This window comes from Amblyomma mixtum, chromosome 3 (genome assembly GCF_055824585.1).
Source record: "Amblyomma mixtum isolate Tamu chromosome 3, ASM5582458v1, whole genome shotgun sequence".
NCBI classification, from domain to species: domain Eukaryota; kingdom Metazoa; phylum Arthropoda; class Arachnida; order Ixodida; family Ixodidae; genus Amblyomma; species Amblyomma mixtum.
Window position 1 is genome coordinate 393,380,415 of NC_143014.1, and position 16,917 is coordinate 393,397,331.

The window sequence follows — 16,917 nt, forward strand, 5'->3', positions numbered from 1 at the left end:
AATCGGCTAGCATCCTTCTTTCTTCTTTCCCTTTGTTTCTTTTTTTCCGTGCAGTCTCTGCAGTGAATGCCGCGATGAGCGGCCACAAAGGGGCTGAGGTTGCATCTGCCCGTCTGTGATGTATAGTGCATGCAGCAGACAAAGGGATCTTGTTGACGACCCCGCTAGCGCAAGGCATAAATCAGTTCTGGTGCTTCTTGGCGCAACCCACGTTTCTAAAGTTGTCCTAGTCCGAGTCCACAGTTTAGTTCAGCTTTGAAAGCTTTACGGTGCACAAAAAAGCAACATTCCCATGTTCTCATGAACCCATACACTCTTGAAGATGTGTGATATTTTATGTAACTAGTGTGTCCGCAAATTTTATTTTTTTTCTTCTTTTTGTCTTTCAGTGCCTCCACCGCAGCCAGAACTTGCGCTCGCTCAAAATCCCGTAGTCTCTCTTGCAGTCTCAGAAAACTTTCAAAAGAGAGCTTAATTTCAGGCCGCCATGGAGCCACTGAAATACAAAAAGGAGAAAAAGAAAGGACGCGGTTACACTGTACCTATATAAAATTCCAGACAACCTCAAGAGGGTGGTTCAGTGTGCACAAGTGAATGTCGCCTTCCCTGCACCCGAAAATCTTTGAAAGCTATGGTGCCTGTGTGGCCAATCATCTTGGCATGCATCCACTGAAGAGAGTTCGGAGAAAAAAAAAAGGAAATTAAAAAAGACGTATGTGAGATCTTAACAAAAAGCCGAACCAAAACGATAAGAGAAATAATGGAAGCCCACGAAGTTCCCAAACTTCAAGACAAATGCGTAAGCATCACCTCGATAGCACTGTCCGAGAAGGAACTTGGTATTCTAAAAGATAAGAAAAAATACCCACAGTCGTTGATCTTTCATCGTCGCCATGTGCAGAGTTTTTGTCATTTTCGTGTGTTTTTACGTGAGATTCTTTGGAACAATAGAGTATAGGGAACCCGAGCTCAAGTTTGGGGGGGGGGGGGGGGGGGGGGGCGACGCCAGCGCCATAGTGGCGAACCGCGGAGAGTCGGGGCGTCGCCGGAGCAGCCGCCTAACGGTCAGGCTGGAGAAGGCGGGAGCGTAAGCGCGCCCCCACCGCTCGTGTCCGGCCATGACCAGCTTTGTGTGCACGAACGACGCGCGAGTTGCCCGAGGCGCAATCTTGCCGATGACAGAAGCGGTCGCGCCGAAGCGAAACGGAGCTGCCAAGGATTGTTGTGTCGTGATACTGTAACGCTTGTGTCGCGCCTACGCTTCAGCACCACTCACACGGAACACCACATTCGCACCGAAGGTCTTACGAGTGTAAAGCTAATATTGTCACGTAGTGGTGACTGCAGTTCGGCGAACGGGAAAAGAGCGAGAATGTCTTCGAAACGAAACTGTTTATTTGGGCTGACTTGCGCCCGCAAAGAACTGAATCACTCGGCGGCGGCGTAGCAACAAGCGTGCTCGGCTGTCGTCGAACAGAATGCCCGCCGCTATCGGCCGTGCTATTTTTAAAGCTGACAGCGAAATTTCTAGATAAAGCTTGGAAAGTTAGTAGAACACTCTGGAACAGCGTAGAGTCGGCTCCGCCTGGATGCGATCGATCGAGATAAATCTAGGCGCGTCTTGCGTCACAAACAAAGCGATCATGGAAGACAGTTGGGCTAGTTGGTGTGAATTCGTTAGTGACTGCGACATTGCAACTAGCGTGGAAAGCACAAGGACAGCGACAAAAGGAACCGACGGGACAGTCACGGGACGGGACAGAAGGAACCGACGGGACCTAAAACAAAGCGATAAAGCGGCGTGCCAGCAGCTTTGACAAATATTCACGGCATTACTCTCATTTCCAATAAGCATAGACCCGATGCTTTAGTACATAATGCGGCCACAAACACCTAAAACGGATTGTGTAAAAATGAACACCAAGGGTGTAAACACAGCGTGCTTTAACGCTCATAATAGGGCTTCAGACGGACGACATGGACAACTTGTGGTCGTACGCGGCGTCGCTGGGATGCAGTCATTTGGTCAGGGACGACTTCACAGTCCAGTTCATCTAGCTGACCAAGAACCTTGTACGGGCCGAAATAGCGGCGCAAAAGTTTTTCACTCAATCCGCGAATGGGCGTCCAAACCCAGACTCGGTGTCCTGGCTTGTATTCCGCGTCGCGTCTTCGTAGGTTGTAGCGTCTGGCGTCGGTCCGCTGCTTTGATCCGTAATCTGGCAAGTCTCCGGGCTTCTGCGCGTTGAAGGTAGCCGGCGACGTCGAAGTTATCTTCTTTGGTAACATTGGGGCAGCATGGCGTCTAGCGTGGCCGTGGCCTCCCTGCCATGGACGAGCCTAAAAGGCGTCATCTGGGTGGTCTCCTGCACTGCGGTGTTGTATGGGAAGACGATGTAAGGCAGGATAACGTCCCATGTCTTGTGTTCGGCATCGACATACATGGCCAGCATATCTTGGATGGTTTTGTTCAGGCGCTCGGTCAGTCCGTTAGTCTGTGGATGGTATGCGGTTGTCCTCCGGTGGCTGGTTTGGCTGTAGCGCAGGATGGCTTGCGTCAGTTCCGCCGTGAATGGTGTTCCTCTGTCCGTGATGAGCACATCGGGGGCGCCATGTCGCAGAAGAATGCACTCCACGAAAAATTTGGCAACTTCTGCTGCTGTTCCATTCATTAGGGCTTTTGACTTGGCGTAGCAGGTCAGGTAGTAAGTTGCTATAATGATCCACTTATTTCCAGATTTTCACTTCAGGAAAGGGCCAAGCAAGTACCTGCCGATCTGCTGAAAGGGCCTTGAGGGGGGTTTAACGGGATTCAGAAATCCTGCTTGTCGGGTTGGAGGGGTCTTTCGTCGCTGACAGTTTCGGCAGGTTTTCACATAATGTGCGACATCGGCAGACACTCGTGGCCAGTAATACTTCTCTTAAATGCGGTGGTGGGTGCGAGAAAACCCGAGGTGTCCAGCTGTCAGCTCGTCGTGTGAAGCCTGAAGAACTTCTCCGCGCAGACTTACAGGTACAACAAGGAGGTAGGCTGTCTTGTTCGCTGCAAAGTTCTTCTTCACGAGGTCATCACTCTGTAAACAGAACTAAGACAATGCTCTCTTGAACGAGGCTGGGGGTGAAGAAACATTGCCTTCCAAGTACTCGATGCGGCATTTTTGGTCGGGTCCGAGCGTTGATGTTGTACAAAAGAGCTGGAGGTGATGGGTCCCAGGAAGGCGTCCTCATCGTTGTCCGGTGGTGGGGCATCTACAGGGGCTCGTGACAGGCAGTCGGCGTCAGAGTGCTTGCGTCCGGACTTGTAAACGACGGTTACATCAAACTCCTGGAGCCGCAGGCTTCATCGAGCGAGGCGGCCGGAGGGGTCCTTCAAACTTGCGAGCCAGCACAGTGCGTGGTGATCGCTGACCACCTTTAATTAAGCATGATTAATTAATTAAGCACCAATAAACACAAACATGGCTTAAGGACTGAAATAAATTTGGGGAGTAGTACCCTGGTTTCGCAGAATTTAAAAGTTCACCTGCCTCACGACTCATCGAGCGGGTGATGTCCCAAAGCGCGGAGCATGGGCCAGGCCATAGTTTAAGAGGCTTTGCATTCTATAACGTGCTTCGCCGTGTAGAAACACATTTTTAAGGCGTAAGTTTTACTTTGCTCCATTGAGCGAAAGCCCGTCTTTCTTTCTCTCTTTCTTCCTTTCTTTCTTTCTTTCTTCCTTTCCTTCTTTCTTTATTTCTTTCTTTCTTTCTTCCTTCCTTTCTTTCTTTCTTTCTTTCTTTCCTTCTTTCTTTTTTTCTTTGTGCGTGCGTGCTCGCGCGCGCGCTTGTGTGTGTGTGTGTGTGTGTGTGTGTGTGTGTGTGTGTGTGTGTGTGTGTGTGTGTGTGTGTGTGTGTGTGTGTGTGTGTGTGTGTGTGTGTGTGTGTGTGTGTGTGTGTGTGTGTGTGTGTGTGGCACTCAATGGTACCCATAAAAGATGTCCTAATTCAACCGGGCAAGTGGACAACCTGGACCGCACAAGACCCACCGGTGGCAGCACTTGCCATCCCAGGCCAGAGGTGCGCGGTTTAACCGCTGCACTACTGTGCCAGGAGGGTTAGGGCTTGCGGGGAGCTATGAACGTTAAGTAGAAAAAGGCATGCGCATTAACCCATTAGCTGTCCCGTCATACCCTTAAGGCGGAAAGCGACCCGCGGTACGTTGGCGACTGCCTTCACGAAGTTAGCGCGCCGATCAAAAGGGGTGCAGTGGCGTCGCAGTGGCGGCTACGTAGAGCCATGCAGAGGTAGAATTGCCATCTGCGCGGCATTCCGTTACATCACAAAGTGAGCGAGAGGGCTTACATCTTCTCACACGTGAGCAGTCGTTAAGTGTCTCTGCCGGTTTTTTTTTTTTCCTCATCTACCTACACTATCTTCCCCGGATGTAGAAAGTTTACTTTAGTTATTTAAAAGCAAAGCACTCTTACCCACTCTTATCACGAATACACGAGCAGGCGGCTGCGCGAAGCACCGCGTCCGGATCCTCGTGCGCTTACCCCAATTTGTCCATATCGAACGCGCGTGGGCGCTCCGAAGAGCGCGGCATCACACTAGCGTGTTCACCCTGAGAGTGAACATCCTGTACACTGCATGCGATAACCGACAACTACGATCAACGAGTCCGTCGCTTCATATTGTGTGTGTATATATATATATATATATATATATATTACGATGAAAAAACTTGCTCGACTGCTGATAACATAAGGAAAGAGTTGAAGTACACTTCTTAGAGAAACATTTATTTACCGACGGTCTTTCCCTCTCCATCTGTGTGCGGTGCCGTGAGCAAGTGGATCGTTTTTGTTCACAAACAACCTTACCCTGATGAAGGACGGTCCACCGTCCGAAACCGTCGGTAAATATATATATATATATATATATATATATATACACATATATATATATATATATATATATATATATATATATATATATATATATATATATATATATATATATATATATATATATATGGGTTGCGAGAGCATGAAGTACTTGGCTGCTTACAGGAGTATATAGCGAAGTATACGCTTGGTTAAAGGAAACATATTTATTTGACTCGACGTTTCGATCGGAAGACCGATCTTCTTCAAGAGTGATTTTACTTTGCTGATGCTTCCCCTTTCTTCGCCTGCCAGCAAAGGGATAATAAAGTTCTACTTAAATGTTTCATCGGCATCAGTCATTTAGTGAGAAGCAAAACCTACCTCGCTTTTAACACATCTGTCCGATAATCTTCCATATTCGTATAGTCGCTATTAGAGCACTGCACGGGCCTTAATTATTCACGCGTCCCGAGCCCGTCAACCTTTTTCGTTACCCGCCCCAGCCCGGCCCGATTTTTTCGATATAGGCCTGAACCCGGCCCGGCCCGCGAGGTAGACATGCCCGGCTAAGGCTCGGAAACAGCCCGAGTACTAAATGCACAGCGGTAAAGACAAAGCCTTTTGTTATACGAATCTCATTAAAAAAAAAAGCGGCTACAAAACTTTTAAAATGTTGATAATGGAGGCCTCACTGTGGGCAACGTCAACAAAAAAAAACGTTTTAGCATTAATAAAAGAGGTTATCACAGATTTGCTCGCATTCGTAGCCTCCTCCTAACTAGTTAGGCGTCAAGGGGAAGCGACAACGCGGAAGTGATGTTACAAAGTATGTGAGAGGAAACGCGCGACCCACTTACGATGGGCACTATCACGCATACCCACAGATACATATTTCGAGAGTAAACGCAAGCCAGCGCGCGCTAGCTGGTGTTTCCACCAACGGTGCCTACGGTGCCTTGACGATGCATATCGGCGCGATAATTCTCTTTTTGTCTTTTTCTGTAATATATCTATATATAATATACACGCACGCACGCGCGCGACTGCAGAATGTAACGCGTGCGCTTCACCATGTCAGAGCGCAGTTTGATCTGCGCTTATAGTACGCATGTATGTCTAACTGCGGCATGCGCTCAAATTTAAAGGGACACTGAGGAGAAATTGAAGTTGTCTCGTATCGACAGAATACCAGCTCCTGATTAAAAAACGCCACTCATACTGACAACAAAGCTCTTGTAACGTAGAAAAGAGCAAGAACCAAAATACAGGTATCGCCGCCACAGGCCAAACGCGCAAGTACAAGCATGATGACGTCATAGGACAAAACAGTGTTGCTAGAACAAATGGTTCTAGCAACACTAGGACACGAGAAGCCACGAATCACTGAAGCGCAACCAATGCAAGCGCAAATCTCCTTGTGAAGGGCTCCGGAAATTTCGACCACCTGGGGTTCTTTAACGTGCACTGACATCGCACAGTACACGGGCCTCTAGAATTTCTCCTCCAAAGAAATTCCAGCCGCCGCGGCCGGGATCAAACCCGCGTCTTTTGGGACAGCAGACGCGGGTTTGATCCCGGCCGCGGCGGCTGGAATTTCTTTGGAGGAGAAATTCTAGAGGCCCGTGTACTGTGCGATGTCAGTGCACGTTAAAGAACCCCAGGTGGTCGAAATTTCCGGAGCATTTCACTACGGCGCCTCTCATAGCCTCAGTCGCTTTGGGACGTTAAATCCCATAAACCAAACCCTTGACGTCGCCAGATGGCGCCACGTACCCGGCATCTACGCGCGCGCCTGCAGCATCGGGACCAATCAGCGCCTGCTCACCGCCGTAGGCGGGCTCCCGGCAAGGTTCTAGAGCACTGTACTCCCGGTGTTCCGCTAACGGTAACAAGGTACACGGTATGCTAAAGGTGTCTATTTGCGAGAACTTCGTTGACGACTTCGAGAGCGGGATCCATCGTAAAGATGGCAAAACGCCGCTGCAAACGTAAACGAAGCGACGGTAGTCGCGGCCGCAATAGCGATAGATGCCTTCAACGTGCGGCCGGCGGTAGCTCTCTTTTCGGCTGCTGCTAGGCCGCACTGCTGGCAGCCTGAAATCACGGAGTCTGCGTTACGTCATGTGCACGTCACTTAGTCCTGTGTCGTCATAAGAGAATCCCAAGTTTGAATCAGAGCGGCGGGAAAAACTTTTTCAACTTCGAATCCAAATTTCTTAGAAATAAATGCATCTTTCACTGCCTGCCAAGTGGCAACAAAGCCATGAAATGCCGAACTATCGGATTTTGCTTTAAAAAAAAATAATAATAGAGCTCTCCTCAGTGTCCCTTTAAGGAACGTCACTCTACAGTTAGAACGTGTGCCTCGCGTCATTTACACGTTTGCGTGCGTGCAATCACGATGCGCTCAACGCAAGCGCCCTTATGTAGAGCTTACTGCGGCCATCAGCTATTGAAAGCACGTCACTGACCTCGCAAAGTCTGGTCGATGGCGTTGCGTTAAAATTCGCCCGGCCAATTCTGTGTAACCAAACCTTCCTCCGGCCCGCGTCGGTTTTCGATGATGGGATCGCGCAGAACCGCTTTCCACTGTCGTGACGGTTCTTGCACCCGAAGGCGCAGCAGCCCGTCATGCCGCGCAGATAGTCGGCTTGAAGTTAGGTGACTGACACACGTTCCGAGCAAAACAAAAGCCGCTGTTCTTCACAGCAAGCAAAAGCGCAGTGTCCGCAACTACGCCTGCCGAACCCTACGGTGCGCGGTTGGAGCGGACAATATGGCGTCTGCGGCCGCGAAAAGCGCGGGTTTAAAGGACTTTTGCGCGCGAAACCATCGACCAATGGGAAGAGGCGACGGGCGCAGGAGAGGGAGAGGCGGCGTTCTGCAAAGCTTGTCGTTACTTTAAAAATTTCCAGGGGCTTTAAATGTTCCCCCCTCCTCGCGCCCGCTGGCGGAGAGCGGAGCGCATAAGCGTCAGCGCGGGTGACAGTTCCCGAGCCAAGAGGGCCGTTTCCCCCGCGCGCGCAGCAATCACGCCATCCATGGCGCTCGTGTCGCTGCGACATCGGCGCCCTCCTTTGTTAGTTAAGGCAACTAACTATGCTAGGGCGGGTGCATCGTGGGGAAGCCAACCACTTGGGAACGGCGGAAGCAGGTCCCCACATCCTCCAACCTTAAATAGACCCCCGCGCCTGAAATTACATGATATGGAGGAGTCTCCTGGACTTCATGCACTTGAAGCAGGTCTTGCGGCGGAGGTCACGCAGACACCGACCACGCAGACTTCCGCGGTGGACGCAGACTTCCGCGGTGTTCCGAAGGCGGCGTGAAGGACTCCGCTGGAACGACTCGCATGGCCCGTGGAGTGCATGTCTGCAGGCCTGCGAAGAGAAGGCCGGTTGAAGACTGCAGGCCAGGATAACAGCAGCCGGAGGTGAATGCCGAGTCGTGTCGCCACGGCTGCCCCGGATGGATGCGCTAAACAGGATAGAGGCCGATCTGTAGCAGCATGCGGCAGCGAGACGATGTGCATAGAAGAGCAAGCCTGGGCGGCTCCACGAGATCTGCAAGGCTTCGAAACACATTCCGCATGCCTTTAACGTAGGTTACAGGAGGGGAAACGGCGTCAAGAGCATCGTGGCGCAATGCTTAACTCAATAGCAAAATGTGTCGGGCCGCTGTGCAAACGCAAAGTTCGAGTGAACAAAGCCCTTTCTTGTGTTGAACTGGGCTGCTTAGTTCGTGCGAGGTTACAAAACGTCGGGCAGCAAAAAGCGCCCCCTCTCAGCACCGCGGTCCGGTAGCAGTGTCTCTTCTGACGTGATGCAGACAGCTCTCAAAAGCCTTAGGCCTAACTGCCACTCTGACAACGACCGTAAATAAAAAAGAGACCCCAAACGGGTTACGTGTGTGCAGCCGCTAGGAGACATCAGCACTGTGGGGTGGTCTTACTGCGCTCACTGCACGAAGTAGCTTATGAGCGGTCGGCGCCCACCGTATCGGATGGTGTCGGAGCGCCCGTTGCCGAGCTGCAATACCGGCAAGCTCGTAGGGGCACCCGTGGCCTCAGGCCACCCGGCCCCCAGAGCCGCGGCTCCCAGAGTGGAAAACGTGACAGCCGAGTAAAATATGTGCAGAAAACTCGGGCTACCCACCCGGTTTCCGTACTCACTCGCTTCGGGCTCGGCAACTCCGCGGGCTCTAGGCCTCGCGCTTTCTCGATGCGAACCAAGTGGTTCTCATTCTGAAGAAACTCCGGGGAAAACTTTACGAAAAAACGTGCTGAGCATATCGAAAAGTTAAAAGATGCTGCAACGCAATGCACCTCTCACTGAAGAAAGCATGCAGCAGTTCCTATAGATTTGCTCTAGGCCTAGCACATGTCAAGTCCGGACAAAGAGCGTTTCTCTAACCTAACAGACAATCATCCAATGTTCGAAGAGCAGGCCCTACGTTGGGCTGCCAGATGTGGGGTTTTAATAGGGGGGGGGGAGAAACACGCTCTCCCCGCTTAATCGCGGCTGACACAATTAAAAACCGCCGGATCTCACCCCGAGATCGCGCACGCTACCGAGCGCACACCGAGCATGGCGGGCCTTGCTCTGAGGGAACAAAGGAAAGACACTCTGGCTGACTGTCACAAAATTCGGCGCATTTTAGAAACAAACAAAGAAAAACCGCCGCGCGCACGGCGTCTCGCCGGCGCGAGCCCAACGGGAGAGAGGGAAAGCCCCGCCGAGCGCGTGCCTCTCTCTCCACCGCCATGGCGTGCGCCGAAGGAATGAGTCATCCACGCCGAATTCTCTGGAACAGACGAGTCGGTTCTACAGCTGACGGGGGGAAAGGGCGTAGCCTTGCGTGCACTAAGACACGTCCCCCTCGCCCGTCGGCGTCGGCGCCGCTCAAGAACACGCTCGAAACTGCGAGATGCGACCCCGGACCTCTGACCAATGGGGACGCGCGGCCGGTGAGAAGAGGAAAGGGAGACAGCACTGCAAATGCTCCGTGTATGTGCGCGCCTACTCGGCCGCGAACAACAAACAGACGGGAGAGCGAGCCTATAAAGAAGGACGTTGACCGCTATCAGTCAGTCCGGACCGCCGTTTAATCTTCGGAGAAGCGCGCCCGTTCGACTCCCGGGGAAAACACCACTCGGCCAGCCACGGACCAACGAGGCAACGTTCGCCAGTCTGCGGGACGGCATCGTCGTGGAACTCTGGTCGTCGGACTGCCGCAGTGCCCGGTGAACAAATTGTGTTTTGTTTGTTTATCTCTCTCGCTTGTTTTAGTGCACTTTAGGTGTAATATTTCCGTTGAATTGTATTCTCTCTCGAGTTTAACTTTGCACGTGTTGCATTGTTCAATTAATCACTTTGTATGTGTCTGTACTAGTGATTGTGTAACCCTCTGTATCGTCCCAATTGCTGTATAAACTTTGTTTTGTTTTGTGAACCTTTTGGCTCCGACCCATTCTCTGGCTTGCGACCAGCGAAAGCTGGGCACCGAAAGCCCAAAAACCTCTTGTCACTTGGTAGCTGGTCTCCGCTGAGTTTGCCACGCTGAGCCGAGGGCATCTCCTTCGAGTCCGAGACCGCTACCCCCACACGCTCTAAGGGTGTCTGGGAGCTTCCCACTTAAAAGTGCGCGAAGTCTGGGTGACAATATATTCTGGCGTCCGCGACAGGACGTTTGGTGTTGCAAGCACAGAGAACGGAGAAAGAGCCGGAAGGAGTTTACGAAGAGGTCGTAAACGAGTGTAGCAGCAGAACGATATTGTGAGGTGCCGCGCGGAAGCGGTTAGTAAGGCTCACCGTGGAGAGGTATTCGTTGTCTTGAGTACAGAGTTCGGTCTCCAAATATGAATTTAAAGGAGCTAGTTGAGGCCGGCACCCAGATGGGGTTGTCCGGAGCCGGACTGCGTAAATGGGTGGACCAGGAAAGAGAGAGAATTTAAAAAGAAAAGCAGAAGGCTCGAGAAGAAGCCGAGAAAGAAAAAGAGAGAGAATTTGAACGCGAAATGAAGCTGCTTGCCGCGAAACTGGAACTGCAACGTGGTGCGAATCAGTCAGCTGTAGTTCAGAGCACTAGAGAGGAAGGTAGCAGCTTGCGTATAGATGCCAGCAGGTTGCTTCCAAAATTTGATGAAAGAAGGGACGATCTCGACGCATTCCTTAAGCGATTCGAAGGGATCGCAGTGAGCCAGAATTAGTCAGACAGTGAGCGCGCCACCGTTCTGAGCACGTGTTTGAGCGGTGAAGCACTAGGTGTATTCGGGCGACTGTCTCCTGAAGACGCAGCAAGTTATGGCAAGGTGAAAGCCGCTTTGCTTAAAAGATTCCGACTCACCACCGAGGGATTTCGGGACAAATTCCGGACAGGAAAGCCCACAGACGGAGAAACGGCAACCCAATATGTGGCGCGATTAAGCCACTATTTTGATCGGTGGACGGAACTGTCGGAAATCGCACCGGAGTACAGTGCACTCCGTGAGCTGCTGATCAAGGAACAATTCCTGAGCAGTTGTCACCCGAACCTGGCGCTATACCTCAAGGAGAGAAGGGCCAAGACCCTCTCTGAAATGCTAGAACTTGCCGACCAATTTCTTGAAGCCCAAGGAGGAACTAACCTGAGTAAAATTAAGAATGCAAATTCTGAAAGCGCAGAGAAATCCGACAGCCGCGATACTCGATCCAGCCCAAAGCCCCCACCGAAGTGCTACCTGTGCAACAAGACAGGCCACTACGCATCTAACTGCCGCAACAGCGCCACGAACAGCAACCTTGCAGCTTGTTTTAAGTGCGGCCAGAAGGGGCACAAAGCCGCGGCTTGTTCCAACCCGGGCAAGTCCGTTCCCCAGGTATCGTGCGTGCGGGCCTCCTCAGGTGATCACCTGGAGGAAGAAGACGAAAACGGCTTTGTCGAGCTGAAAAACGGCAAGAAGGTGCCCGTTGTGAACGCGGTAGTGAACGCGCGACCCGAAGCCGGTATGCACAGGATGCCTGTCTCGGAAGGGAAAGTAGGGCCGCGAAGAATTTCAGTGCTGCGAGACACAGGAAGCAGCGCGGTCATCATAAAGCGAGGCTTGGTGCGAGATAAGGATCTCACTGGAACGAAGAGCCTTGTACGGCTAGTAGACGGATCCTTTAAGCGCTTACCAGAAGCTAGAGTACAGGTGCAGACTCCCTACTACAGCGGTAAACTGACTGCACTTTGCATGGAACGCCCCATATACGACCTCATATTGGGTAACATCAAGGGGGCAAAATTTCCCAAGGACCCAGACGGTAGCCGCGAGGAAGAAAAATGCGAATCCTGCACGTCAGAGCGTCGCAGTGACCGACAGGAAAAAAAGCGGCGAAGGAAGCGCGAGCGAGCTAGCGCAAGAAAGGAAGAAATGAAAGAATCACCGAAGAAGGAAGAACGGCAAAATGTAGCGCAGGAACGTTCCGCGCAAGAGACACCCTCTTCGCAAGAAACATGCTCGAACAAAGCAAACAGCTATGAGAAGCTGGAGGATAAGCCAGCAAGTGGCCGCAGCGGAGCACGAATGCCGAAGGAAGGAAGGAAAAGCCAAAGAAGGACACGTGGAAACAACGTGTCTAGAATTTCTGCTAAGTTCAGCGTAAGGCAGGCCTTAGAAACGATTCTAGTGCTGATCGGCACCTTGCTTCGGCTGTTTTCCTGCCGCACTGTCGAATTCAGGAAAGAGACCAGGAGTGTGTTCACACCGGTTCTTATCGTGAGCCTCTGCGTTATGATGCAAGTGCCTTGGAACATGTCGATTGTCTTGTTCGCATGTGCATGCCGCCCCCAGACCTTTTTCTACGCGTGGGATATGAAGGAATTTCCCAGGGCGGAAAGGGAAGAGGCAAACCCTGACAGAGCGAAGGAGTCGCGTAAGGAAGAGAACCACGAGTGCGGCTCGAGGCTTGAGCAGAAACAGAGAGAGCCGTACGAATAGGACTCTGGGACAGAACAGCGTACGGAAGAGAAGCCTCAACACAAGGCGAAAGAAGAGCAGAGATCGCGACAGAAAGAAAAGTCAGCGTCGCGTGCGTAAGCGCGACTGCAAGCTTGAAGCAAGCAGTACTTCTCCGAGCCCGCTGGGTAGGCCGAACTTGGAAGTATAGGCGAAAGTGTGCCTTGTATTTCCGTGCTCCATGTTTGTAGCCTTGTGTTAATGTACTGCCCAATCGCGGCGTGTTTTTATGTGCATTGTGAACATTGCATTGTGTTGTGTATGTGAAAACATCATGGTGTTGATGTATATATTTTCACATATAGTTTGTGAGCGCATGCATGTGCGCGCGAATTGTACCGCCGAACTGCGGCGTGTTTTGGAGTGCAATCTATTGTACTGTGTTATGTATGTGAGAGCATCAAGGTATTGATGTGTGTACTTTGGCATTCGCCATTGACTTTGTGAGCGCATGCATGTGCGCGCGAATTTTGTGTTTTGTGAATATTGTTACACAATATTCTTAAAGGAAGGGGCAGTGTCACAAAATTCGGCGCATTTTAGAAACAAAGAAAAACCGCCGCGCGCACGGCGTCTCGCCGGCGCGAGCCCAACGGGAGAGAGGGAAAGCCCCGCCGAGCGCGTGCCTCTCTCTCCACCGCCATGGCGTGCGCCGAAGGAATGAGTCATCCACGCCGAATTCTCTGGAACAGACGAGTCGGTTCTACAGCTGACGGGCGGAAAGGGCGTAGCCTTGCGTGCACTAAGACACGTCCCCCTCGCCCGTCGGCGTCGGCGCCGCTCAAGAACACGCTCGAAACTTCGAGATGCGACCCCGGACCTCTGACCAATGGGGACGCGCGGCCGGTGAGAAGAGGAAAGGGAGACAGCACTGCAAATGCTCCGTGTATGTGCGCGCCTACTCGGCCGCGAACAACAAACAGACGGGAGAGCGAGCCTATAAAGAAGGACGTTGACCGCTATCAGTCAGTCCGGACCGCCGTTTAATCTTCGGAGAAGCGCGCCCGTTCGACTCCCGGGGAAAACACCACTCGGCCAGCCACGGACCAACGAGGCAACGTTCGCCAGTCTGCGGGACGGCATCGTCGTGGAACTCTGGTCGTCGGACTGCCGCAGTGCCCGGTGAACAAATTGTGTTTTGTTTGTTTATCTCTCTCGCTTGTTTTAGTGCACTTTAGGTGTAATATTTCCGTTGAATTGTATTCTCTCTCGAGTTTAACTTTGCACGTGTTGCATTGTTCAATTAATCACTTTGTATGTGTCTGTACTAGTGATTGTGTAACCCTCTGTATCGTCCCAATTGCTGTATAAACTTTGTTTTGTTTTGTGAACCTTTTGGCTCCGACCCATTCTCTGGCTTGCGACCAGCGAAAGCTGGGCACCGAACGCCCAAAAACCTCTTGTCACTTGGTAGCTGGTCTCCGCTGAGTTTGCCACGCTGAGCCGAGGGCATCTCCTTCGAGTCCGAGACCGCTACCCCCACACGCTCTAAGGGTGTCTGGGAGCTTCCCACTTAAAAGTGCGCGAAGTCGGGGTGACACTGACACAAAGAAGGCATTCATAGCAACAACAATAACGCCAGATAGCAACAAAATACGCTGAAGAATCGAGGACGTCCGACTCACTAGCACGGTTACGAGCGAACGTTCGGCCATGCCGGGGCAAGGGGGAAACTGCAAGACCAGACGGGACGAGCTGGCGGGAGAATGTTCCCCATTCGAGGCCTCGCGCCCTCTGGCGGAGAGCGGAGCGTCGCGCGTCAGCGTCAGAGCGCGTCCCAGTTCCCGAGCCGAAGAGGGCCCTCTCCACCGCGCACACAGCAATCATGCCATCCATGGCGCTTGTGTCGCTGCGACACCGGCGCCCTCCCTTGTTATTTAGGATTACCGACTCCGCTAAGGAGGGTACATCGCGGGGAAGCCAACCAAAGGGAGACGAGGGGAAGGTCCCCCACACGGTATAAAAGTGAATATGAAGAAATCATGTCAGTAGAATCTGAAAGGGCACCAAAGTTCGCAAAAGGCGGCGTAACATTGGAAGCAGAAAGGGAATAAATAAACGATGATTATGAACCATGCAACGCGATTGCTCTAAATACTACTTGTTGCTTCTTGAATTAAGCTGTCATTGATTGCATTGTCTTCACTAACTTAAGGCGAGAAATAGCGAAAGGGCCGGGGAGGTTCTCTTAGGGATTTAACTGCCCTAGGAAGAGGTAATTTTAAAAATTCAATCGCGGGCGACGTGAGAACTGACAAAAGGTGTCTTTAGTAATCGTTATGCTATGAAGCACCAACGTGCAGTAACGCAAGCATATAAATGCAGCTCAAAACTGTGGCTATGCCTAAGCTGAAAAACGAGATGCGAAACGAACAAGACGGGGGAAGCAGACTGAGGAGCCAGCCCCGCGGAGCAGCTGCTGCGCCGGTCACGTGACACCGCGACGTCACGAACGCACTCCCGCTCCGAGCCGGTTCAAGGTCGTCCCGCCACAGACGATTGACCTTGGGAGACATGGCGTAGTAGAGCTTGCGCTCTAATACAAACAAAAATAGATTCCAGAACATCCAGGCTTTCAGAAAGCTTTAGGGAAATGGGCGCCTCTTTAGCACTGAATTGCATTTTAGAGCGTGCACCCCCACTGCTATTTACACAGTCGTAGTAATATGCGCTGTTTAACTTTTCGGTTACAGTTGTCAAAGAGGCGAGAAAGTTTTGGTGCAGTGAATAAAATAACTGATTAAGGAGAACCTACGTAACTGCGGTCGCAACGTTCGTTTCTGCAGTTGCACAGGCGGGAACCATTGTTGAGGAAGCGACTCCCCTCCTCTTTTTCAGACAATTACCTGCTCTGTGCACAGAACCTCTGCGCCAAGGCGACGTGCGGTCCCTTCAACGACAGCGTGTGCGCCATGAAGTCGCCTTCTTTCGACGACAAGTGCACGTGCTGCGACTGGTGCCTCGTCCGAATTGTTGGTGAGCACATGCTGCCCTATCGGAAATGGACACAGAGGGCGAATCGTAGTTGCTAGAGCACCGTACCGTGTTGTAAGGGCACACAGACTACTTTCACTGCAACCGAAGATTTTTTTTAGCTAGAATAGGTTAGAAGACGAAATACAGGTAGCGCCACCACCAGATAGTCTTCTCGTCGTGGATCTCTGAGGCTAGGCTAGGCTGCCAATAATTTTTAATTGGTTAACACGTTATGGCGGGCTAGTTGGTTAAGCATCTTGAATAAACAGCGCGAACGAAGGCGAGCACAAAAGACAAGGAAACGGACGACACAGCGCTCACGGAGTCCCTTTGGGCTTGACGTACTGACTTTGAGTCGAGTGGAAGGAAAAAAGTTCCACATTTAAATTGAATCGTCTCAGTAATCAATACGTATTTTAATCGCAAACAAACACCACTGTTGCCAAAAAGCGCCACAGAATGGATTTTCCCTTAGGACAAAAATGAAATCACTTTGTCCTCAGTGTTCCTTCAATATGCGAGAATTTCTCGTGGAAGCTTTGGTCCGCCGCGCCATGGCCTCCTGAGACTTGGCCGTGGAGGGACAGTGGCTGGTTCAAGATACGAACGGTTTTCGCTTTCTGCGCGTTGGATAAAGTAACTCCACCGAAAGACACATTGTTTCTTTCCGCTGTGATAGAACACTAAGCTGAACCGAGAGGTGCTTTCTACTGTGACCGCGTAGACAGTAACCCTCGGAACTTCTCGCAGCCTGCAAACGCAGGGAGGACTTGGAAGGCGGAGAAGAGAGGAGCGTCGAGCGGTACTTCCAGTGCCAGCGGCCCTGCTACCCTCTGCGGCCTCGCAAGTCCGTGTAGTGCAGTAGGTGGCTTCTGTACACTTCAATTCAGAATGAAACTGTCTCGGCGCATCATTATCTGCAGCGATGTAAATCTCCTTTGTTTCACATATATTCCTCTTCTGTCACGTATGTTAAGACCTTAGCAAACGAGCTTTTTTGCATTTAGACTGCGTCCAAATCTGGCAGCAGTGGTTGGTATCGAAGACGTGACCTCACATTCTGTTGCAGAACAACAAATATCCTCTGAGCAAC

At 51.5% G+C, this 16,917-nt stretch overlaps 1 protein-coding gene across 1 annotated transcript in view; it reads left to right on the plus strand.

The window, feature by feature from the left end:
• LOC149357201 (uncharacterized) overlaps nt 1-16,681 on the plus strand; it is a 31,888-nt gene extending 15,207 nt beyond the window's left edge. The window contains exons 3-4 of the mRNA XM_089576533.1: nt 15,687-15,824; nt 16,575-16,681. Coding sequence (XP_089432659.1) covers nt 15,687-15,824; nt 16,575-16,681 — 245 coding nt within the window. The remainder of the gene's footprint in view (nt 1-15,686; nt 15,825-16,574) is intronic.
• Nucleotides 16,682-16,917: the final 236 nt, after the last annotated feature.